Source organism: Ovis canadensis, chromosome 20, assembly GCF_042477335.2.
Source record: "Ovis canadensis isolate MfBH-ARS-UI-01 breed Bighorn chromosome 20, ARS-UI_OviCan_v2, whole genome shotgun sequence".
NCBI classification, from domain to species: Eukaryota; Metazoa; Chordata; class Mammalia; order Artiodactyla; family Bovidae; genus Ovis; species Ovis canadensis.
This window is the reverse complement of record NC_091264.1, coordinates 38988985-39015872: the sequence shown is the minus strand read 5'-3', so window position 1 is coordinate 39015872 and position 26888 is coordinate 38988985. Positions and strand designations below refer to the sequence as shown.

Below are 26888 nucleotides of genomic sequence, written 5' to 3'. Positions count from 1 at the left end.
ACAGTGGGCTAACCCCTCTGCCTGCATTTTTCAGGCAGCAATAATGTTTGCACAGAGGTGACAAGCGTGCTGCGCTGTGCCAGGACTGGCTGGGCCGTGTGCACAGGTGCAGATGGCAGGTGAGGCTCTGTTGTCTTCCAACACATGATGAGCACCAACAGGAACCTCTCATCTTGTGTTCCTGGGTCCGTGATAGCTCTGGAACAGAGATATTGTCCGCGCATGTGTTAATGAATGAACAGTGAGCTGGATGGAATGCTGATGAATCCCAGACCTTCTCTTCCATTCATATTGATGGCATCCTTGCTAGACTTGTAGGAATGATTTTTGTTGGCAAAGTGAGACAGATGCCTCAAGGTGATTCACCGAGGTGAATTGCTCGGTGGACATGGCTCTAACTCTGAATCGGAGCCTTGACATTGAAGCCAGATCCCTTTCTCTCCTCTTTGCCCATCATAAGGTGGGAGGTGGTGTGTGCTCTTGAGAGATCTATAGGGGAGTGTGTCTAGAGTAGGGTTTCCTCCCATAGGTTCTGGCATTTGGGATTCCAACCCTCTGCACTGTGGGAGTTTTTCTAACTAAAACCCTCTGAAAAATGGAAGTGAGCAGGATGTTATGAAGGCACAAATCTCCCCCACCCCACTCTTTTCCTATTCTTGTATAGTTGATTTAGAATGTTTCAGGTATACAGCAATGATATATATATATATATATAATGTATATATATATATATCATATATATATCCTGCATCCTGTATACAGCATGAGTACTCTGTCCTGTCTGAATCTTTGCAACTCCATGAACTGTAGCTCCTCTGTCCATGGAATTTTCCAGGTAAGAATACTGGAGTGGGCTGCCATTTTCTACTCAGGGGATCTTCCTGACCCAGAGATCAAACCTGTGTCTCTTGCATGTCCTGCATTGGCAGGCGGATTCTTTTACCACTGAACCACCTGGGAAACCCATATATATAAACTCATATATATATATATTCTTTTTCAGATTCTTTTCCATTAGACATTATTACAAGATATTGAATAAAGTTCTCAGTGCTATAAGTAGATCTTTGTTGTTTATCTATTTTATATGTAGTAATGGCACCCCGCTCCAGTACTCTTGCCTGGAAAATCCCTTGGACAGAGGAGCCTGGTAGGCTGCAGTCCATGGGGTCGCTAAGAGTCGGACATGACTGAGCGACTTCACTTTAACTTTTCCCTTTCATGCATTGGAAAAGGAAATGGCAACCCACTCCAGTGTTCTTGCCTGGAGAATCCCAGGGACGGGGGAGCCTGGTGGGCTGCCATCTGTGGGGTCGCACAGAGTCAGACACGACTGAAGTGACTTAGCAGCAGCAGCAGCAGTGTGTACCTATTACTCCCTCCCTCTTTCCCCTTTGGTAACCATAAGCTTGCATTCTATGTATGTGAGTCTATTTCTGGTTTGAAAATAAGTTCATTTGTATCATTTTTTTTAGTATAAATTTATTTATTTTAATTGGAGGTTAATTACTTTACAATATTGTATTGGTTTTGCCATACATCAACATGAATCCGCCATTCCACATACAAGTGATATCATATGATATTTGTCTTTGTCTGACTTACTTAACATAGTATGACAATCTATAGGTCTATCCATGTAGCTGCAGATGGCATTATTTCATTCTTTTTTTATGGCTTAAACATGTACCATATTTTCTTTATCCATTCATCTGTTGATAGACATTTAGGCTGCTTCCACATCTTATAAATAGGATTTACGCTTAGCAATGCTACCTCTAGCAAGGAAATACACACATGCACCTCTGATGTAGAGTGGTTCTCAGATTGCTGACTCTTACATCCTTTTGGGGGACAGCCAGAAAATTAGCTCCTAGAGGTACAGACCTGTCTTTGAGAACCCAGTGTTGTGTGGATATGAGAGTAGAGACTTCCCTGGTAGCCCCAGGACCCCCTCTCACTCCTTAGGCGAAATATCCTGCCTGCAGCCCTCTGACTTTGCCCAGGTTGCTTTCATTGTGCAGTGAGGGGGACCAAGCACTGGCATCATCATTTGTGTTATCCTTATGCTCATAATGACCACGAGTTGCTGAGGGAAGGGTGTCAGTTGCTCTCATCAAGTCATGATCTGTTGCCTTAATCTTTTATCAGCTACACAGAAATTACTTAGGCTTTATTGTGCTATAAATCACCATCCTTGATTTTCTTCTTGTCTTTGTTTTTCTTAATTTAGTTGGTTTGCTTTAATGAATCGCACTGACATCTCTCTACATGCATGCACATGAGAGTATCCAGGAGGTCGGTCTAGGTATTTGTTAGCTGCCTAATGCAGTGGCTTCTGAATGGGATATGAAAGATAATCCATCAAAGAGCACATAGAACATATTAGAACATTTATTCTATTTTTTTATCCTCTTTTGAAAGTTTTTTGTGTGTATGTGTTATTATGTAGATAATATTTATTACATTAGTATTCAGTTCAGTTCAGTCGCTCAGTCATGTCCGACTTTGTGACCCCATGGGCTGCAACATGCCAGGCTTCCCTGTCCATCACCAACTCCCAGAGCTTGCTCAAACCCATATCCATCGAGTCTGTGATGCCATCCAACCATCTCGTCCTCTGTCATCTCCTTCTCCTCCTGCCTTCAATCTTTCCCAGCATCAGGGTCTTTTCCAAATAGTCAGTTCTTCACTTCAGGTGGCCAAAGTATTGGAGTTTCAGCTTCAGCATCAGTGCTTCCAATGAATATCCAGGACTGATTTCCTTTAGGATGGACTGGTTGGATCTCCTTGCAGTCCAAGGGACTCTCAAGAGTCTTCTCCAACACCACAGTTCAAAAGCATCAATTCTTTGGTGCTCAGCTTTCTTTACAGTCCAATTCTCACATCTGTACATGACTACTGAAAATACCATAGCATTGACTAGATGGACCTTTGTTGGCCAAGTAATGTTTGCACTTTTTAATATGCTGTCTAGTTTAGTCATAGCTTTTCTTCCAAGGAACAAGTGTCTTAATTTCACTGAAGTCAACATCTGCAGTGATTTTGGAGCCCCCCAAAATAAAATCTCTCACTGTTTTCATTGTTTCCCCATCTATTTGCCGTGAAGTGATGGGACCGGATGCCATGAACTTAGTTTTCTGAATGTTGAGTTTTAAAGTCGACTTTTTCACTCTCCTCTTTCACTTTCATCAAGAGGCTCTGTAGTTCCTCTTAGCTTATGCATGGCTGCCAACAATCTGGGGATGACCAATGCCAGCCTTGTCCTTTTCAAGTGTGTTTCATCCACAATTCCCCACCCCATTCAAGATGGAAGCCCATGTGAAAAGCAGTTTCCTGTGAAAAAAAATACTAACATACAGAATCCAGCGGAAGTGTGGGTCGGCAGTGGCTTGCTCCAGGGTTGGGGGCACTGAGTGTGGCAGTGTGTGCAAGGAAGCTTTTGAAGGAGGTCACCATTATCTTCATTACCTCCACCGTAGTTTGGCCTCAGGTCAAACAACAGGGAGGGAACATAGCCCAGCCCATCAATAGAAAATTGGATTAAAAATTTACAGAGCATGGCCCCGCCCATCAGAACAAGACCCAATTTCCCCCTCAGTCAGTCTCTCCCATCAGGAAGCTTCCATAAGCCTCTTATCCTTCTCCATCAGAGGGCAGACAGAATGAAAACTATACTCACAGAAAACTAACCAAACTCATCACATGGACCACAGCCTTGTCTAACTCAATGAAACTATGAACCATGCTGTGTAGGGCCACCCAATACAGACGGGTCATAGTGGAGAGTTCTGACAAAACGTGGTCCACTGGAGAAGGGAATGGCAAACCACTTCAGTATTCTTGCCTTGAGAACCCCATGAACAGCATGAAAAGGCAAAAACATAGGAAACATTAGTAGTACATGCACATAATTTATCAATAAATTGATAAGTAAATAATATTGAGAATACATAATTAAAATTTTGCTCATATAAAGAAGGACTACTTGGCATTTATTTGAATTTTAATGCCATATTACTGTTTACTGACTATACTAAGAGTCCTCATTATTTGTACTGTGCTGTGTATGGGACATGTATATCACTGTCACTCTATATGTATATTGTTTCAGAAATTAAATGACAAAATATAAAATTAGAATTTTGACTTCAGAACCAATTTGATTTTGAAAATAGGTTAGCCTTTATGAAAAATTGAAACACCTAGTCGTCAAAAGCAAAAATTTTCAGTTTTCTGAAGGCCTGGCCATACGTATAGAATACTGTAGATTATTCCAGGGGCTCCCCAAAGACTTCACATTAAATCTCCATGTCGTTAGTTTGGATCACAGGGTCCTTTATGATTTGGCCTCCTTGCCTACTTGTTCCCAGTGTGTCCTGCCACCCAGGCATAGGCATCTACTTACTGTTCTTGGATAAGTCAGCTCTTTCTCCCCTTAGCTCGTTTACACTTCCTGTTCTCGCTGCCTGGAACGTCCCACCTCTCCATCCCACTTCTCCGCCTCACCCTCTTTCCCACCCTAAGACTCTGCCTTTGTTGTTCCTTTCTGTCTTTGAACACTCCATGGAGCGTTACCTCGTCCAGAATCCCATTTGATGTAATTCTCTTTCGTCTGTGCTCCTGCAACACCTTGGGCCTATTTTCATCATATACTCTTCTTCGGTGATTACTATTTATGTTTATGTTCCCTTGAGGACAGAGGCCATATCTTACTCGACTTGCACCGATGAGAAGCACATGATGTGGCCTGGAGCCGATGCTCCATAAACGCTAGAGTGAGTGGCAGGGCGTGAGATCCAGGTACTGCCTAGTTGGTTTCTGCTGAAGTTTCTAGGGGGTTTGAAGCTGAAGGGAGGGCTGTCATGTCAGTCTGAGAATCTTGGCACACGCGGGGGAATGGAGGGTGGTGCCAAGAACTTTAGCAACTAACTGGACGGGGTGGACCTTGTCAGGGAGCCCTGGTGGTCTGCCGCAGTACCCAGCGTGGGACTCTTTCCGCGCCAGGATTTATTCAGGTTCCTTGGGCTGGAAGCTTACTCTCTGTGAGTCCTGCCTCCCACAGCTAAGAAGATTCTCTGTGCAGGAGAGCGCGCGCTCATTCCTTGTGCTAATGGAGTTCTCTGAACTCTTGTGTTCCCAGTGGGTGCTCTCATTTCTCTTCTCCCCTGGGGAGCCGGTGGCCTTCATTCAAGCTCCTCTTCTGCACAGCTTGCCTCCTCCCCGCACCTTCCACCTGAGCCGCTGATGGGCCTCCCGTGGATCAGCACCTGAGGACCTGCTGGGCCCGGTGTGGCTTGCCGAGCTGGAGCTCAGAGCTCTCTGGGGGTTTACTGTCTCCCCAGCCCGCAGGCCTCCCGCGGCTTAGCATCTAGGCGGTTGACACACCTCCTGTGGTGTTAGCTAGGGAGCAGCTTGAGCATCTTCTGTTTGCTGGGAAATCATTTCAGAGGTTACCTTTTCTCATTTGCATAGTGTGAATGCACCTGGTTTTGTTTCTTTTCTTTTCTTTGGTGAAACTATAAAAGGAAGAGGGTATATAAGAAAATGTCAACACTTGCTTATAGCTGTGACATTGGCTACACCAAAGGGGCCCAAGTTTTGCCGTTTGGCAACTAGTTTAGGCCTTTATCGTAACGCTGGTGAGGAAATCATTGTAACTGGGGAAATAGGAGTTAGGAGTAGATCCAGTGTCTTTCCGTATCCTGGTGTATGTAGCAATACTTGGTGTGTATTTAATGATATCTTACGAGTCTGAATGAATTAAAAAGGCTTCCCACTCATTTTAAATTATCTTATTCATCTGGAAGTGCCACTTCAGAGGAGGCTTTCGGTAGAGCAAGCTGGCCCTGCAGTTCAAGTAGAAAGGGAAGGAAACAGTTAAAGGGTTTTAAACTGTTAACGAGGGCTTTTCCATTTTTCTGGGAAAGGAGCAGTTTGTATGGAAATCACAGCTTTCATACATTAAGTATGGTTATGAGTCTCTTCTCTAAAGCTGTGAGAGAAATGTGGACTTTTTTCCCCAAGGGAACTAGGGACCAAAGGAGAACTAGGACCACAGAGGCATGTAGTTTCATGCCAAGGTTTTCCAGGTAACAAAGAAAAGAGAGAGAGACTGGTCGGTACTCAGAAAACAGAGGATTTTATTGATAGAGTTTTGCCATACCATGCTTACCTCAGTGCTTCCCTGATAACTCAGTTGGTAAAGAATCCGCCTGCAATGCAGGAGACCCCAGTTCGATTCCTGAGTTAGGAGGAGCTGCTGGAGAAGGGATGGGCTACCCACTCCAGTATTCTTGGGCCTCCCTGGTGGGTCAACTGGTAAAGAATCTGCCTGCAATGTGGGAGACCTGGGTTTGATCCCTGGGTTGGGAAGATCCCCTGGAGAAGGGAAAGGCTACCCACTCCAGTATTCTGTCCTGGAGAATTAGCCACATTCAGAGAGGACAACTTTAATGCCAGGTTTTAGAAATTCTCCTATTTCACTTTCTCTTCTTTTCCCATCCTAATTCCACCATAGCCCATCACAGGCAAACCCAAATCACATAACATAGTAAGAACCATCACAGCACCTCAGTGCCAAGTGCTGGCCCTACCTTTACTAGGTCCCAGATTACTTGAATAATAGTAATCAGAGATGCTGAGTTAAAACCAGAAGGTCATAAAATATCATCAGCAAAAATAATGCAGGAAATAGGAGAGATATTCAAATTTAATTTTTTGAGCCCCCAAAGGAATACATTATGTAAATATAAGGGGATACAAACACATAACACATCAAAGATATTTAGATCCTTCATTTGGTAATAGTAACAGTAATTATAATATTGTGTTAATAATGGTGCTACTGGTAAAAACACCCTCATTTGTATAATAAGATAATAAAATGAGTTCAGTATTTTTATGTGCCAGTTAGCCAGTTATTGTGTTAATATTATTTTATCTTACTAGAACTTCACATTCTATTCATAAGGAAACCAAGGTTGAGACAGAGGTTCTTAACCTTTAGCATGCATGAGATCAACTGAGATGATTATAAAATACTAATGATTGCCATTTTGAGCCAATTAGCATGAAAATATGTCTTAAGTATTCATATGGACTTTAAAAAATTAATAATACCTTGGAGATAACATATCTGTAAAAAGAAAATCTACTGCATTCTTTTAAATGACTACATACTATTCCTTAGAAGAAATGTAACATGATTTATTGAACTACTATGTTACTGATGAACTCAAGTTTTTTTCCCCCAATTTTTACAAGCAATATTTAGCAAAATTACTCATACCTTATTTTATAAGTGGGCAAATTTCTCTGAGCTAGTTGATTTCCAGAGTGGAGTCCATAGCCCACGTACCCTTGAAATCACTCAGGCACACTCACTGATTTTCAGTTTTTTGAATGTATGGAGCTTTCCCTCACTTCATACTTTTTACATGTACTACTTTTTCTGTCTAGAGCACTCTATCCCCATGATATTTTGCAATTTTCTTTCTTAGCACTATTTTGTGCTTATGTGGTTATTTGTGTGATTATGTTTAGATGTCCATTTCCTCTGCAAAAACTTAAGTTGCATGAGATCAAGGCCTTTGTCTCTTTGACTCACCAAATAATGAAGTGACAGGCATGGAGCAAACACTCAAAAATATATATCAGGTGTAAAAAAACAAATGATAGCTAAACCTTTTATGCCTGGTAAGTGCAGGCACTGTAATACTTTTATGGTATTCCACCTAATTAGGTAGTATTCCACCTAACCCTTACTGTTGCCTCCGTGAAGTATTATTTCTCTTATTTTGCATGTGGGGAACAGAAAATCAGAGAAATCTAAGCAATTTTCCTAAGGAACGGTTTATTTGGGATTCAAATTCAGGTCTCTGAATTCTAATTAGGTGACCATTACATTGTACCTGTTAGCTTCTTGGACTAATAGTAATAGGTGGATTACAGTGTTCTTGTCCTACATTAGTTCTTTATTGAGGCTTTATTGGGACTTATTTTGGAAGCACAAAGCATTAAATAGATATAATTTGTTAGAATTTACCAAGAAATTCTTAAAGGCTTTGGGAATTTTAAAAATATATTACAATGGAAAATATGGAAATGTTGAGAACAATGAACACTTCTAAAGAAGGTTGAGTGCGGAATTGATGCTTTTGAACTGTGGTGCTGGAGAAGATTTTTGAGAGTCCCTTAGACTGCAAGATCTCAAACCAGTCAATCCTAAAGGAAATCAACCTTGAATATTTGTTGGAAGGACTGATGCTGAAACTGAAGCTCCAGTACTTTGGCCACCTGATGCAAAGAGCTGATTCATTGGAAAAAACCCTGATCCTGGAAAAGACTGAGGGCAGGAAGAGAAGGGGGTGACAGAGGATGAGATGGTTGGATGGTATCACCAATTCAACGGGCACGAGTTTGAGAAGACTCTGGGAGATTTGAAGGACAGGGAAGCCTGATGTGCTGCAGTACATAGGGTTGCAAAGAGTTGGACACAACTTAGCAACTGAACAACAACAACACAAACACTGTTTGGATTTAGGAATGAGAATATAGACTAGTTTGCTCAGAAGTTATAAATTCAGTTATAACACGTTAAAATGTAGAATAGAGATTGTTTACTTAATATTTATTAGTCAAGTACTATATTCTAAGTTTTCTTTTAAGCATCAGTTATGTATTTGTTAAATAATACATATGGTTTTAAAAACAAATAGAGTATAAGCATTTTATTTTTAAGGAATTTAGTGATGTTTTGGAGAGTTCCCCTCCCCCTGCCAGTTAGAAGAAATAATTGAAAGCTTGAGAAAAGATAATCAATAATATTAAAGAAAAATAAAGAATCTCATTCTGGAGGCATTGCTGTTTCTAGTGTAAAGCAGAGACAAAAAGGGAAGATTTATTTTCTATAAAGAGCTCATGGGGGAAATAAACTCATTGAATATAATGTTTGCTACATGCCTAAACAGCCTCATTCAGGAGTGAATCACTTATTTCATAGATCGTCATGTTTTTTTTCTTCAGGATTAAATTATGAAAACATATTTAATTACTAGAAGTTGGTTTCATTATTTTTCTTAGGGAAACAAATTGAAACAAAAGCCCACATAGGAAAATAAATTTGGTGCCTCATTTGGCTTTAACACTAACTGCTGCATATATTAATAAAAACTTAATAATTGAGTTACCTGAGATTTACAAGTTTATGCCTCTTCACATATGAATGCATCATTTACTACAAGAGTTGGAGAGGAATTTAATCACAAAACTTCAGGTTAATATAGATTCATTAATGATATATTGAGGTCAATAGAGTTATGTGTATAAAGCCAAACTCTAGTTTAATACCTGACCTCGCATTTATCAAAAACTCTTCACTTTTAGGTCTTCTGGGGATTGCAAGGTCTAGGTTTTTGCTGTTGTCTTGTTTGCTTGTCTTTTTGAGTCTTGAGTCCTCTGAGCTATCAGAACCCCGTGGACCTTGTTTCAAATAGTAACTCCAGTGACCACGGGCATGCAGATATCCCTGAGATCCTGTTTTCATTTTTTTGGATTAATACCCAGAAGTAGGATTGTTGGATTATGTGGTGGGTCTAGTTTTAAGTTTTGAGGGACTGCCATACTGTTTTCCGTAGTGGCTATACCAATTTACATTCCCACCAGCTGTGTACTAGAGTCCCCTCTTCTCCAATTTCTTGGTGGTGGTGATTTAGTTGCTAAGTTGTGTCTGACTCTTGTGACCCCATGGACTGTAGCCTGCCAGGCTCTTCTGTCCATGGGATTCCCCAGGCAAGAATACTGGAGTGGGTTGCCATTTCCTTCTCTAATTTCTTACCAACACTTTTTTATCTTTTTTTTTTTTCCTTGTTAAAACCCATGCTAAATTGTGAGGTGATATCTTGTAGTTCTGATTTACATTTCCCTAATGATTAGTGATGTTGAGCACATTTTCTTTCTCTTTATTTATAATTTTAAAAATTTATTTATTTTTGGCTCTGTTGAGTCTTTGTTGCTGGGCTTTTCTCTAGCTGTGGTGCATGAGCTTCTCATTGTGGTAGCTTCTCCTGTGGAGCACAGACTCTAGGGCACGCGGGCTTCAGTAGTCGTGGGGCCTGGGCTCAGTAGTTGCAGCTCCTGGCTCTAGAGCACAGGCTCAGCAGTTGTGGTGCACGGGCTTGGTTGCTTTGTGGCAAGTGGGATTTTCCTGGACCAGGGATAGAACCCATGTCTCTTGCATTAGAAGGCGGATTCTTCACTACTGAGCCACCAGGAAAGCCCTGCATATTTTCATGTATCTATTGTCTGTCTTTTTTCTTCGGGTGAAATGTCTACTCAGTTCCTTTGCCCATCTTTTAATTTAGTGGTTGCTGGAAGAGAAAGATGGGAAAATGAAGAGATACTAGTTAAAGGGTACAAGGTACCGTTATGCACAATGAATAAATCCTAGAGAACTGCTGTACAACAAAATGCCTATAGTAAGCAGTACTGTGTTCTATACTTAAAATTTGCTAGGAGAGGAGATCTTATGTTATGTTCTTATTTCAAACTAAGAATTAATTAAAAGGCTTAATTAATTAAATAGTCAAAAGAAACTTTTGGAGAGAATGGATAGGTTTATGGCCTAGATTGTAGTGATATTACATGGGTATATGCATGCGTGCATGCTCAGTAGCTTAGTCGTGTCCAACTCTGTGACTCCATGAACTGTAGTGGGCCAGGCTTCTCCATCCATGGGATTCTCCAGGCAAGAATACTGGAGTAGGTTTTCATTTCCTTCTCCAGGGACATGAATATATGTGCATCTCTAAGCTCATTAAGTTTTATACATGAAATATATACAGCTTTTGAATGTCAATTATACATCAATTTTTAAAAATATTAAGTTGTCTTTTAAAAAGGCAATACCAAATTGGCTGCTCTGAATTCTTTGAAGCCTAATGGAGAGAATGGAGGCATAACAGCATCTCAAGATTAAAAAAAAAAAACAAAACAAAGAAAGCCTGGAATGAGAAAAGGCACAGATTCTTTTCTATTTCTATAAAAACAGCAGCACCTTCTGGTATTTCCCTTTCAGAATTCAGGCTTTAGAGGACTGATCTGATACAGTTGGTAATTTTACTTAAAGACCTTCCTATTAAATAGATTCAAACTATTTTTGAAGAACAGATGGTATAGACTAGAGGAAGAGATAAACACTGTATGTTAAACATTTTATTGATCAATTAAAATATCATAATTTAAAATGTTGATTCTACTGTGGGAATTATGCATGTCTGTCTGTGATGGAGAAAGACACTGAGATGGTGTATGTAGGGAGTGGGATGGGAATTTATTGTCCAAAGTTGAAATTGGACTCTTCCGATGAGGTGAGAATGAAATGAGCAGCCTCCCACCGCCCCCGCCCCCCACCCCATTCCAAACACACACACACACACACACACACACACACACACACACACACCAGACAGGCAGATGGCTCTTCTTCAAGGTGTAAGGAAGCTGGCTTTCAGTCTTGAATCATGTGCCTCGGGGTGCTTTGTAAACTGCCTATTTTTAAGATCAGTTTGAAAAAAAATGATAGAGTAAAGAAACCACCTGTGTGGATTTGAAGAAAAAGTCAAGCTATAACGTTAGCAGCTCTTTGCAAAGAATATAGTTATAGAAAAACCACATCCTTATCTTCTAGCACTTCTTTGTTCTGCTTTTTCTACAAGAGCGTGAATTCTTGATAAATAAATATCAGCATCTCTGTAAATTAGACTATTTGACATGAATTTTCATTAATGTTAACCTTTCATTCCTATGAATTACTTATGTGTAACAATTTCCATTCCATTATAAACATACTTTTGTTGGATGTTTTCATAATTGTGAGAGATAGACTATTTGGGTAAATCGTGAGATTCACCAAAAGCTAACCAACTATAAAGGAGATAAAATATCACCAATCATCGTGTACATATGTATATCTAAGTATCTGTTAGGTAGGTAGAACAGGGAAAAAGAGTCCAAAATGGCGGTGGCTACAAGACAAGGAAGGGAAAAGCCCGCGAAAATGAAACAAAAGAAGGTCCGAGGACCGGAGTGAGGACCTCAGGTAAAACAAAGAACACTCCTGGCTGGCCCAATTTACATAGGACAGGCCCAGGGAGAGATAAACATAGAAATAGAGGAGCCAGAGCCAGCTCTCTCTTTCTCTCCCGTGCGCTGGGGCGCTCTTCTCCTCGTGTCTTTGGATCTACGTGCCCTCATGCCTCGAAGATGGATTTTCCTGCTATCTTCTAAATAAAATAAAGCTGTAACACTGAGCTGTAACACTGATTTGTCTAAGAGCTATAACATGGTCCATTCGAGACCTGCGAGCTATAACACGGTCTATCCAAGACCTGGGAGCTGTGACATGCCTAGGGGACTTTAATGTCCGTCACTCCAAATCTTTGTTGTGATGAGACAAAGAATCGAGGAACATACACTCGCGTGACATCTCTAAAATAGTTACTTTAGAGACAGAAACATTCTTTTCTTTTTCAAAAAGGAAGATTGGGTCATTTAATAGTGATTGAAATGGTATTGAAACTTACTTTTCCATTGGTTCACATATTTATGAGAAAGTATTAGAGCTAAGGCTGAATATAGAAATAAGTGTGTTAATTATGGAAGGTGCAGGAAAATAGCAAGCCTGCAAATAGCCTTGTATGTTCTACTCTGCCCTTGTGTACCATTACTTTCCCCTTGATGTCAGAGCCATGTCCAAAGTTGGTGTAGGCTGTGTTCCTGACAACAGCAGGGTTGTAGTGGAAAATGTCTTCACCACCCAAGTTATGAGCCTGATACAATGAATTCCACATAAGCAGTGGGTCTGCCTGCCCCCAGTTGTGCCCCATTTTATTCTCAGGATCTGTGTCCTTTGCCCTTGGTCTTTTTCTACAGGATTTAGATGAATTTCAGACCCTTGAAATGCTACACAATGGTGACCTTGATTCTCCGACTTTGCTGGGGGAAAAATTGAGTTTAAATCTAGAGTTGAAATTATATGCAATGCTATGGTAGTCAGGTCATTCCTGATACAAAAGAAGACTTCTCCTGCCATTAGAGATATCTGTCTTTTGATTTGGCTCAAGCTTTCTGGTCTTAAGGGTAGCTATGCATTTGCAGAAGATGAATGCTTTTTTTTTTTCTTGTAATTGCCTTGCCTTTGATACATGGGGAAAGTTGGGTAATTCTTTCTTAGTATTAATTTTCCAGATACTATTTATAAAGGTTTATCCTTCTTGTTGTCAAAATACAACCCTTTTAGGGGTGAAAAACCCCAAGGACTGCTTGGGGAAAAAATACTAGAATAAAGATGGCGGGATGGTTAGTGTTTGATGGATGAACAAGTGGAAAGAGGGTGTAATTCGGAACCAAGAGGCACTACCCCATGGCTGGTCCTGAGCTCCTTTGGGGGCAAAGCAATCTTTAATTACATCTGGTACTCATTAATTCTTTTTGGAGTCTCTTTCCAGATCTGTTCCCCCATCAGCCTCCCATCGAGCAACAGAAATTCCAGATGGTTCCCTCCATATGCCAGTGCTCATTCTCTTAAGCAGGATAGATTGGTCACTGACAGAGCAGGATGCGGGAGCGCTGGCCAAGTCAAGCCAAGGTGAAAGCACTGGGCCACAGTTACATTAGAGATGATCCATCATTCGCGTTTCTAAATGCATTATATGTATAACTGCTTCTGCATGTTTTCTCTGAAACACACACCTTGAGTAATTTCCTGGAAACCATGGTGCTTCTAGACAACGTGGCATATTGATCCTACCTGTCTACACCTGGAGCAGAGAGAGATCCTCTAGAAGCTGTCATTATAGCTGAGAGTCATTTTGGACCTGATCTGCTGTGGAGCCTACTTTAGGATGATTTTTTTTTTTGGTCTGCATCAATTGCAATGCCAACTGTCATGTCTGTTATTGTAATGCAAAGAGAATTAGTTGATATTAAGTCTTTATAAGTCATAGCTTTATTTCATCTTTGCAGAATTTTTGTTGTAATAGGCACATGGGCAGACTTTCCATTTTGAAGTTTTGAGAATGAAGATGAAGTCAATCTCCATATAATAAAAAATATGTTGTTTCAAGTATATTGCCTTGTGTTTATTTATCTGTCTTCATCCGATAATGGGAAACATGTCTGACTCATCTTTGAATTCTCACCACCCACCAAGATGTGGTACATATTGAGGAAGGAAAGGAAGCAGGAAAAAAGTGTGACTAGATGGATCCAGGAAATTTCAAAGTGAAGTTGGTGCTGAAAGAAGTAAAAATAGTGTTTCTACTCTTGTCTTCATCTTATTCTTTGCTGCTAATGGCTGTTGGATTTTACATGTACGTGTGTGTGTGTGAGTGTGCACTCTTTGCTGTTATTTTTTGAGCACCTACCAAAGTCTGGGTATTGTTCTATGTGCTCAGCAACTCAGTGTGACAGTGACAGGTATAGTCTGTGTTGTCATAGAGCTTGTAATAGTTAGGCTGACTGTGCTTTGTGGGCAATTTATTGGTTTATTTTCAATTTAAGACAATTAGGAAAAATGGCTTCTAAGGGGAAATGTGGTAAAGACCAAAGGGAAGATTTAAAATTCGATGTAATTGTCACATTTTAACTGAAAGGTATATTCAAAAGAAAACATTTATTGAAGAAGTTAACTTTGTACAATCAGGTTCAATAGTCAAACGTTGGTAGAATGGGCCACAGACTGGAAGAGATAAAGGTTATTTGTATCGAACTCTTATATTTAAATGTGTTGCTTGAAGTAATTTCTGTCTTGCTTTTGAAGTCACATTAAAGTTATGAACTTACAAAATGTATGTGAAACCTATAATATTCTCTAGCTATTTCACTCTTTGGTTTGAATGTGTGAAAAGGAGCAGACGTGAAATTGAAATACATATTTATTTTCATCTGTTTAGTCTGATTATTCATTTTACATCAGTCACTGATAAACTCTGGAAATTTAAGGTGTGTAGGGAACTCAGCGTACCTGAACAACATTTATGGCACAGCTTTATCTTTGATGTCATTAGAAGCACTAGGGATTTCTTAAAAGGGGTGTTGTCTTCTCCTAAGGAATAACAGTGGGAGAGAAAGACATAATTATGTTGAGGACCAGCCCAGTGACAGCTCCTTCCTTATAAGTAATAATCATGTGTGTAATTATCATAAATTTTTTAAATGCTGTGTGTTATAAGAAGGTCCAGGGTATCACTAGAGAGTGAAAGAGAGATATTTCCATGGAGGCGTGGTGGATCCAGTGTGGAGACTCAATAGCAGACCTAAAACCTTGTTGCTTCAGATGGATGAGTATATGGTATGGATGCTGGTGGATCATCCGTGCATCCTGAGAACCAGCGTTCTACATGAGGAGAGGGAGAAGGTGTGTCCAGGAGAATTTAGGGATCAGGTCTAGAGATGTCATGCTTCAGCTCTGCATACATTTTCTTGACTACCCTGAGTCACATGGCTTCATTTAACTGCAGAGGAGGGTGGAAAAAGTAGACTATGAACCCAGGAATAAAAGGGAAGTGGTTGGTTTACAACCCTGCAGTGTCTGCCATAGGAAGATGCGGTGGTCTTATCCCTTGGACAGAAGGCAGGGACCAGAGAAGATAACTCCTGAGAAGTCAATTTTTGGGGCAGGGCCTTAAGAACAACGGGATGCATTGTTTTCTGGAGTCAGATGTGAGATTATGTTTAAAAATTCCTTAAATATGAAACAGAAACAGACTCACAGCCATAGCGAATAGACATGTAGTTACCACGGGGGAGAGGAGGCAAGGGAGGGAAAGATTGGGAGTTTGGGATTGACAGATGCAAACTACTATATATATATGTATATGTATATATATATATATATATATATATATATATATATATAGTGGATAAACAACAAGGCCCTGTTGTATAATATAAGGGACTAGGACTATATTCGATATCTTCTAATAACCTGTGATGGAAAAGAATATGAAAAATCATAGATATATACGCCTAACTGAATTACTTTGCTGTATACCAGAATCTAACACAAGGCTGTAAATCAACTGTATTTCATTGAAATAAATTTCAGAAAATCCCTTCAAAATCGTTGCATGTGTCAGTGATCATGGTATTAAGATGTAAGCAGAAACACTTATTTGATATCTTCAATTTGGGTTGAATTACTACTGAACTTCAGAAAGTAACACTTACTACTTTGGCACACATGAAGCATTTATTGTTTTAAAAGAGAATTTTTATTCATGTATTACTCTATTGTCACTTTCAAGCAAAAACCAATGTTTTTTTCTCCTGAAATTATATGGAAACTACTTTTAGAAAGGTGAGATGAAGAATAATGGTTTCAAGTTGCCTCATGAACTCTGTGAGTTCATCCAGCTAATGAAAACAATACAAATAATGAATATATTAAGTGCTTATTTGAGCATGTAACAGGCACTTGGTTTTCTTGGTGGGACTAGGGGATTGAGAATGTTTTACTAATACTTTTCAGCACTTTATGTCTATTGATTCATTTAATCTTAACAAACATCCTATGAATGAAGAGATATTTTTATTGTCATTCTCATTTTATAGATTAGAAAATTGAGGCACTAAGGAGTAAATAGTTGGTCTAGGCAGCTAGTCAGTAGCAGCTTATTCACAAGAGAGAGTCTGACTTTAGAGGTGAAGGTCAAGTGTGCTTGTCTACCTTTCAAACACCAGAGCCTAGGGAGGGGCAGGGACAAAGGGTGTGGAGTTTATCTGGACATCTGCATTAAAGCAGGCTTGGGGCAGGGTTAGAGTCATCAGCAATGCCTTTGGCCATGCCCCTCGGTTTGCAAAGCAGTGGAAGAATGTATTCATTTCTTTTCCTCTGCCTCTTCAGGAAAGCCTAGCCTTTGCAAACACTTTGTTTTTTCACTTCCTGCCCCTGACCTGGCCCAAGCAGCAATGCAAGCAGCTCCTGAGCTGCCTGGAGCAGAACCCGGTATAAGTCACTGGAGGAGAGGAGGCAATTCTTGTCTTGCTTACATGTCTGAGCAATTTCTTTTCCTTCTGCAGACAGGACTGTCCTTGTGGATACTGATCTTCCGCCCCTCAGAGGCCTCTACGTGATGGGGACTCTAGAATTCCCTGTGGACAGAAGCAACATTCTAAGCGTGGCCTGCATGCTCATTGCTGGTGGGGAGCTGAGAGTTGGTGAGTCAAGGGCAGCAGGACTGGGAGCAGAGAGAGATCTTGGGAGAGGATAGTGTCTCTAGCAGGTTGCTTAAGGGGGTCTGGGGAAGGCTGAGGCAAGGAGGAAGTTTACTAGCAAAAGTTCTCCCCAGCCAGCTTTGGACACAGACAGAGGTGACATTTGCTGGTCACTCCTGTCCACCCACTGTTGGCGTCATCTGGCCTGAGGGTCCTCACGCTCATTGCAGGGCTCTTTTTTCTCCCACCAGGCCAACACGTCAATTCTCCATTCAGTTCTCTGAGTGAGAATTTACCTGTGGCTCACTCTTTCAGAAGATCTCGTAGGATGGATTGGTTAGCCCTTGATCAACCAACCCAGAAGAGAATTTCAGTTGCTGTTGCAGTGTAGATCCTTCAGAGAACAGACCTGGGAGCCAAGCTGATGTGCTCATCCTGGGACAGTAAAGAGAGAAAACTGGGGAGAAGGCAAGCAACTCACTTGTCTTGCACTGCCCCACAAACCCATTAACTCTTCTGTCCAGTTGTGCTTTATGACTCCCTAGGAAGCTGATGGAAGGGCCAGAGATGCAGTGGAGCCAGGAGATGAGGGTCCTCCCCCAGGGGATTGAGGGGTGTTGCAGGAGAAGTGGATCTGGGGTGATGAGTTAACCAAGTCTGATACATTGAAGGGGTGAAAATGTTAGACACTCAGTCATGTCTGACTCTTTTGTGACCCTGTGAACTGTAGCCTGCCAGACTCCTCTGTCCATGGATTCTCCAGGCAAGAATACTAGAGTGGGTAGCCAACTTAAAAATGTGAGTTGTCTATTTTATATATAGTATAATGTAGTAGTGTGTATATATCAGTCTCAATCTCCCAGTTTATTTCCATATCTTATCACTTGGTAACCATGTCTATTTTCTATATCTATGACTCCTGTTTTGTAAATCAGTTCATTTGTACTCTTTTTTTTTTTTTTGAAGAATTACATGTAAGGATGGACATATATACTTTCAGTTCAGTTCAGTTCATTTCAGTCTCTCAGTCGTGTTCGACTCTTTGTGACCCCATGAATCACAGCACGCCAGGCCTCCCTGTCCATCACCAACTCCCGGAGTTCACTCAAACTCACGTCCATCGAGTCGGTGATGCCATCCAGCCATCTCATCCTCTGTCGTCCCCTTCTCCTCCTGCCCCCAATCCCTCTCCCTCCCAGCATCAGAGTCTTTTCCAATGAGTCAGCTCTTCGCATGAGGTGGCCAAAGTATTGGAGCTTCAGCATCATTCCTTCCAAAGGAATCCCAGGACTGACTATATATAAAATAGGTAACTAATAAGAAACTGCTGTATTGCGCAGGGAATTTTACTCAATACTTTGTAATGGCCTAGGTGAGAAAAGAATCTAAAAGAAAGAGTTCATTATTTGAATGAGAGATAGAGGAAGCTGCATGGCATTGGTTTTCACTCAGCAGCATTAAGTTGTGTGGTGACTGGGACACAGTACTGGGAAGGGCCTCTGGACATAAATACCCAGATTTCACTCTCTGTCCTCCCCTGTCTCCTGCTTATGCTACTGTTTAGTCAAACCCAACCTGAACTCCGAGTCAAGGAGGGCTCACTGATGTCCTGTGTGTGGGTCAGCTGCATCCCAGGGCAGTGAGCTGAGGAAGGCAGTGTTTGGGAATGAGGTTTGAATGCTCTCCATCACATTCACTGGTGGAGAATGGTTCTTCTGTTAAAGTAGCCAAAGATTCAGCTTTATCCAGCTTCATTATGCCAACCTCATTGTCACCTCTAATTCCTACTGTCTTTACATGTGCTGCCTCAAATACAGGTCTCTGTGTTACACACTTGCATAAGAATTGCTTTGTTTTCACCTGGGTTTTAAGGAGACGTAAGTGCAATATTTTTTCCTCATCTCTATTTCAATCCATCTTTCCACAGTGAGGAAGTTCTTTTGGCTCCTGATCTTTTCCTCCCAGATTGATGTCACTTGCTCATTGGTTTCATATTCTGTATCCTCATCCAGTTAACTGATTGAAATATTAAATAAAACTGAGCCTTGTTCCCATTACTGCAAAACTTATTTTAGGTTGACATCCTCAGTTGCTAAGAGAGGTCTTTTTTCATAAGTTTTTTTAGGTCTCTGAAGTTACTCATTACTGTAATTCAAACTTGCTGCCTGGAAATTTGTACCTTAGAAGAGGAGTGACACAGTTTCGCTTTCCAGTTTTGACTTACACATTTCAAATCCTATTTTTAATTTTGCCCATTCCCAACTACACTTTCATCTGTTACTAGACAATGGCATGTTCTTTTTCTCTCTGCTTGTCCATGTGTTCCAGGCCTAAAGGTTGATTATCCAAAAGGAACCCATCTGCCCAATCCTGCATGTATGATGCCTGAAGGGAGGCTTTCAACCCATCTGTCCCATTCTACCACACCCTAAAGAAATCCCGACATGAAATAGATAATAAGACTAGTTAGCAAAGAAACCTAATAGATGTGGGCATTGGCGCAGAGCAGTGCCAGAGACTGTCTGCTATCTGATGCCATTTGATCCAAGTCCCAGCACTGTGGAATTATATTTCTTGGTGGTCCTGCTTTTAAGGCAACTGGTGCTGGTGAAAGGTACCAATTGACTTTTAGTAGGGTGGAATCATAATGTTAGCATTAGACGGGAAGTTTAAGATCAAAGCTCTGCTTCGAGGACTACAGCTGCATCACAAATGCCAAACTCAATTTCATTCTCTGTTCAGTGGTTGTCTCGTTAGTCTGATAAAACATTTAAGATAAGCTGAAAGTATTTCACTTGCTTGTCCATCCTATCATTCATCACGATTTTCGCTCACTGCCTACCATGTGCCAAGTTCCACAAGAGAGGTTGGATATACAGACAGAAGTCATGAACCTGGCTTTCAAGAACTGTCTCAATAAAGCAGCAGAGACAAATAAAATCATAACTGAAAGTGTCACCTCTTCTAACGTGGAAAGGGGTTAAAGATAAAAGAAGAGATCTGAAAAGACACATATTTGTGGACAAGCATTATACCTTCCAAAATCACTGCAGATGGTGACTGCAGCCATGAAATTAAAAGACGCTTACTCCTTGGAAGAAAATTTATGACCAACCTAGATAGTATATTCAAAAGCAGAGACATTACTTTGCCGACTAAGGTCCGTCTAGTCAAGGCTATGGGTTTTCCAGTGGTCATGTATGGATGTGAGAGTTGGACTGTGAAGAAGGCTGAGCGCCAAAGAATTGATGCTTTTGAACTGTGGTGTTGGAGAAGACTCTTGAGAGTCCCTTGGACTGCAAGGAGATCCAACCAGTCCATTCTGAAGGAGATCAGCCCTGGGATTTCCTTGGAAGGACTGATGCTAAAGCTGAAACTCCAGTACTTTGGACACCTCATGCAAAGAGTTGACCCATTGGAAAAGACTCTGATGCTGGGAGGGATTGGGGGCAGGAGGAGAAGGGGACGACAGAGGATGAGATAGCTGGATGGCATCACGGACTCGATGGACTTGAGTCTGAGTGAGCTCCGGGAGATGGTAATGGACAGGGAGGCCTGGTGTGCTGCAATTCATGGGGTCACAAAGAGCTGGACACGACTGAGCAACTGAACTGAACTGAACTGATTATACCTTCAGGAAATTGCAGAAACCGGGTTTGTCTGGATTGTAGGATTTATAAAATGGTGGTAGTCGATGAAGCTTCTTGGCCTTATGCGTTATGTTAAAGAGTTTGGGTTTTCTCATGAAGGCAGTGCCCTGGCGCTGGATGTTTTTAAGCAGGGAAGTGACATTATTAGATCCGATCTTAGAGCCATCACTTTTGGCAATATAGCGGATGTACTGGAAGGGGCACAGTGAAAAGTGAGAAGGCTATTAGGTGTTTTAGAAAAGAAACTGAAAGATAGAGTGAAGACACTGGAGCTAAAGAGGAAGAATGAATTAGGGAAGTACTGAGGGGGTAAAAAATTCCTAGAATCAAGTGGCAATTTTGATGTGAGGTGAGGAGGTGATACTTCCTAGGTTTCAGGTTGGGAGATCTGGGTCCATGGTGAGGCTAGGACAAAACTTCCTTCCCACTACTTTTTAGTTGAGTGTGTGTGCCAAGTCATTTCAGTCATGTCCAACTCTTTGCAACCCTATGAACTGTAGATAACCAGGCTCCTCTATCCATGGGATTTTCCAGATAAGAATACTGGTGTGGGTTGCTGTGCCCTCCTCCAGGGGATCTTCCTGACCCAGGGATAGAACCTGTGTCTCTTATATCTCCTGCATTAGCAGGTGGGTTCTTTACCACTGGTGCCACCTGAGAAGCCCTTTTAGTTGAGTGACTCTGGCAAATTACATGAGCTATTTCTGCCTCAGTTTTCTTATCTCTAAAATGGGAGCAAGAATAATCATGCTTATTTTATCGAGTTTTATAGGAACTTAGTAAATTAATGGGGTCACAAAGAGTCAGACATGGCTTAACAACTGAACAACAACAGCATCAACAATATTTATTTATTAAAGGCTTCTTTGGTGGAAGTGCTTGAACAGTGTCAGGCACCTGGTAAACCTTTAGACACAAATGTCAAGTTTAAGTTTCAGTGGGAAGTGTAGGTGGCAATATATAGAGGACAAATAGATTAATGAGAAAGCACAGAAGAGAGGACTGTGCTAAATATATATATTTGAGGGTTAGCAGCCAAACATGAAATCAAAGCTGTGAGACAGAGACGGCTTTTAAGGGTAATGGAGGAAGCTGACCTCAGGAAAGATAAAGGAAAATAAACAGCTATAAAGCTAGATGGACAATGAAAAGAAAATAATGTCTAGAAACAAAAGGAGAGATTTGCAAGAAAGAGGCAGTGGTTAGTAGTATGAGATACAGCAGAAAGAATGAAATCAGGAGAGTAAATTGACCATCTTATTCCGGCCTTTACCTTCATTTTTGTTGTTGTTTAGTCCCTCAGTTGTGTCTGACTCTTTTGCAACCCCACAGACTGTAGCTTGCCAGGCTCCATGGGATTTCCCAGGCAAGAAACCTGCGGCGCATTGCCATTGCCTTCTCCAGGGGATCTGCATAACCCAGGGACTGAACCTGTATCTTCTGCATTGGCAGGCGGATTCTTTATCTGCCGCCAGGGAAGCCCTGTATTTTTTTAACAATGGCTGTCAAATATACTTTTGATGCAAAATGTTACTTTGCATGTTGAACAAAGAAAAACATTTCCTGAAGGAGAATAACTTCTAATAAGTTTAATGCCACTTATCTATTCTTGAACAACTTCATGTTTTGGCTTAAAATATAGTCTTAAGTACCATCGAACAGATTCAATCTCAGGTTTGAAAATGAGCAGTCATCTCTATTAAGTGAGGTCATCAAGCTTTTACATGCTTTCAGGAGTAGCAAGCTGTCTATTGGATGATGGAATGAATCACTAGGTTTAAGGAGAAAGTAGATTTACCCGTCGCCATCCCCTTCCTCCAGCCTTCCCTCACTTTCTCTTTCACTGAATGCCCACTCAGTGACAAGCATTCTTCCGCTGACTTGAGTATTCAGCAGTGAGCCAGACAGGTACGATTCCTTCTTGTACTCTTTTGTTGGGGGAAATAGACAATAAAATAGTAAAATAAAAGGGGACATAATTTTAGATGTTAGTGCATGCTCTGAAGGAAACTGAATAGAGAAGTGAACTGAGGAGAGGTGTTGGCACCGTGGATTAGGTAGTCAGTGAACAACTTTCTGAAGAGTCGGTGTGGCTTGAGACCATGGAGACAACAAAGAGCTAAGCTTGCAAAGATTTGAACTAAAAGTTTCAGACAGAAGGAAGACCTGGCGCAGAAGTCCTGAGGCAGAGCTAGGCATGTGCTTTACATAGTCGTGAAGCAGAAAAGCAGTCACTGTAGCTGAGACTAGTGAAGAGCAGGCATGGGTTTCACGGAGTGGGCTGGATTTTCAGCTATGCTGCGTTGTTTCTAAAGCAATAAAGAACACAAATGAGTTCAAAATCTGCAGATAATTGCTTTTTTCCCCATTGTATTATTCATTTATTTATTTTTTCTAACACTAACAGACATAGAGTCGAGAATGAGGCCAATGAGTGAATGCGTAAATCAGTTCTTACAGTGTTTATAGTGAAGTGAAGTAATGCTCAAAATTCTCCAAGCCAGGCTTCAGCAATACGTGAACTGTGAACTTTCAGATGTTCAAGCTGGTTTTAGAAAAGGCAGAGGAACCAGAGATCAAATTGCCAACATCTGCTGGATCATCGAAAAAGCAAGAGAGTTCCAGAAAAACATCTATTTCTGCTTTATTGACTATGCCAAAGCGTTTGACTGTGTGGATCACAATAAACTGTGGAAAATTCTGAAAGAGATGGGAATACCAGACCACCTGACCTGCCTCTTGAGAAACCTATATGCAGGTCAGAAAGCAACAGTTAGAACTGGACATGGAACAACAGACTGGTTCCAAATAGGAAAAGGAGTACATCAAGGTTGTATATTGTCACCCTGCTTATTTAACCTCTGTGCGCAGTACATCATGAGAAACGCTGGGCTGGAAGAAGCACAAACTGGAATCAAGATTGCCAGGAGAAATATCAATAACCTCAGATATGCAGATGACACCACCCTTATGGCAGAAAGTGAAGAGGAACTAAACAGCCTCTTGATGAAAGAGGAGAGTGAAAAAGTTGGCTTAAAGCTTAACATTCAGAAAACGAAGATCATGGCATCTGGTCCCATCACTTCATGGCAAATAGATGGGGAAACAGTGGAAACAGTGGCTTACTTTATTTTTCGGGACTCCAAAATCACTGCAGATGGTGATTGCAGCCATGAAATTGAAAGACACTTACTCCTTGGAAGGAAAGTTATGACCAACCTAGATAGCATATTCAAAAGCAGAGACATTACTTTGCCAACAGAGGTCCGTCTAGTCAAGGCTATGGTTTTTCCAGTGGTCATGTATGGAAATGAGCGCTGAAGAATTGATGCTTTTGAACTGTGGTGCTGGAGAAGATTCTTGAGAGTCCCTTGGACAGCAAGGAGATCCAACCAGTCCATTCTAAAGGAGACCAGTCCTGGGTGTTCATTGGCAGGACTGATGCCGAGGCTGAAACTCCAATACTTTGGCCACCTCATGCGGAGTTGATTCATTGGAAAAGACTCTGATGCTAGGAGGGATTGGGGGCAGGAGGAGAAGGGGACGGCAGAGGATGAGATGGCTGGATGGCATCACCGACTCGATGCACATGAATTTGGGTGAACTCCGGGAATTGGTTATGGACAGGGAGGCCTGGTGTCCTGCGATTCATGGGGTTGCAAAGAGTCAGACATGACTGAGCGACTGAAATGAACTGAACTGAACTGATTTTTATGAATAGATTTTTTTGCTGTGAATGCTTTCCTGTATTTATTTTTAAACCAGGCTCTTTTTTTTTTTTTTTTAATACAGCAAATCCCCATTGGCTGTTTATTTTACATATGGTATTGTAAATTTCCCTGTTACTCTCTCCATACATCTCATCCCCTCCCCCAAATAGCTACTTTTTGATAATCTCATGCATATGACTTTAACAAGACAGAAATTAGTTTGGGATCTTCATGAATATGGGAATTCTAGATATCTGGATTATAAATCTAGTTTAGCAACTTGTTACACAACTTCTGGAAAATTCCCCAATAGTGGACTTATAAATATGATATCTTAGACCTCAGAGATTGTGTGAATCATTGTATCAGCATGTAGATAATGGAACTGAGACCCACAGAGATTATTGATTGGTTCCAAGGTCTCATAGCTGGTAAAGAGCAGGACCAGAATTAGAAGTTATTTTAGTTACTTTAAATCTTTGTCCTTCAAGCCTTTGTCCAAGGATTACCTTTACTATGAACATATTCTGTCTCCATTCAGTAGGTTTTAGTGTATATTTTCTTCTGGTTCATTCTATCATTCATATCATCTTTATTACATTCATTTTTATGTTATGAAATGGTATGTTCTCATGAATGTCTTCTCTGTATTAGATGATAGACTTTACAATATTTTTGTAACCCTTGTACCTAGGACATAGTACCCTTCTGATAATGTACCATATGACTGACTAGTGTATATATAAATTAATGAACACATCTAAGTCTGTCTTTCAGCTTAATACCTTTTTCTTGCAATACATCCAGTCTCCTGACACTTAAATTTCAACATCTGTGAGGATGGACTTGTAGTGTTAATGTATAAATGACTTATGTTTCCCCATCCCCATATGGGAGAAATAAATGGGGGTAAAAACACATTGAAAAAATTGGTGATCTTGTACAAATCTAGAGTATTTTCAATCTTACTCTGTCTAGGAGAGGAAGACTTATAAAAATGCCTGACTCAAAGCCTGTTCAATAAACATTGGTTTGTTGAGTGTTTTAAATGTTTGTATTTCTTTGCCCAGGAATAGCTGTCTGTATGCATCCTTTTCATCACTGTCCTTTTTCAGATGAGACATCATTTCCATGCTCTAACTTGTGTGCTTTGTTATCTTAGATATCCGTGATGTTAACATGTTATTGATCCAAATGTGCAACTCGATGGAAAGTGTTTTAATCTTATGCATACTTTCAAAATTGCAAATAGAAAATTCTCTCGTGATAGTTTGTAGGAGAATTTCAGAGAGGGATACTCAGTAATAATATATGTGTGTCTTTAAAACTTAACAGAAATCTCCTTGATCCCTAAGTAAACAACACATGCCCCACATTTCAGTGTCCCTGAGGACTCTGCACAACATTGTGCCTGGCCTGTCAGAGCCAGGTCACATGATGCACTGCCTAGTCATTCAGTAATTATGGTAGGAGCTGGGTTTTTAGCCTAAAAGTTGTCACATATTGTTTTGCAGAGCCCATGATGGGTATTTGTCAGCCCTGTCTCACATTTGTAGCCAGGAGCCTAAGGTCATCATTAGCACATGACTTTGATTGTCAGGAAATGAAGTACTACGCGTATGGAAGTTTCATTGCTTCCATGATTGGGAGTTTCTCAATCCTAAAGAAGAAGAAAAATCCATACACAGTTTATTGCCTTCCAAACTGACAGTTCTGTAAGGCTCATTGGATGATTAAGTAATAAGAAGGAGACAAACCAGAGAAAAGTGTAGATTAAAACATATCCTCCAGCTTAAAGCCACAATACCCAGTAGTCAGACTTCTTGAGTTGCCAGAGAGAATCCTCTGATGATGTATATTAAATAAAAAACCCAAGCCAAACAAAAATATATTCTTTCAAGTTTATGATTAAAAATATAATAAATTAGCTACACATTTCATATGTAAATTTAAGGGTACATAGATATCTGTGAAATAGTTTGTAACTTAGCTAATATAGATCATCAGCCAACAAATCAGTTTCTGTCTACACTGATCATTCTCTAATCAAACTACTGGTTAATAAAAAGGTGAAATCAAAATAATGTGGCTTATAAATATTGTACTTATTTAACTACAAGGGCAAAAGCATAAAAGCTCTGTTCTTCATAGGTTCAGCAAGTACTAAACTCCATTTCTGTGAGGTCCTAAGAAGATTGGTAGCCAACAGTTAAATAACACATATTTCAATATCAGATCAAGAATAGAAATATCTGTCTATTTTCAGATGGATATTAGTTCTCTGACAAACATCACATTTTTCTTAAATGTA

General features: G+C 40.6%; 1 protein-coding gene across 5 annotated transcripts in view; it reads left to right on the top strand.

Moving 5' to 3' along the window:
* Window positions 1-26888, top strand: part of PKHD1 (PKHD1 ciliary IPT domain containing fibrocystin/polyductin) — a 456884-nt gene that overhangs the window by 262174 nt on the left and 167822 nt on the right. For all 5 annotated transcript variants that reach the window (XM_069562807.1, XM_069562808.1, XM_069562806.1 and 2 more), the window contains exon 53: window positions 17083-17220. In XM_069562807.1, the coding sequence (XP_069418908.1) occupies window positions 17083-17220 (138 nt within the window). The remainder of the gene's footprint in view (window positions 1-17082; window positions 17221-26888) is intronic.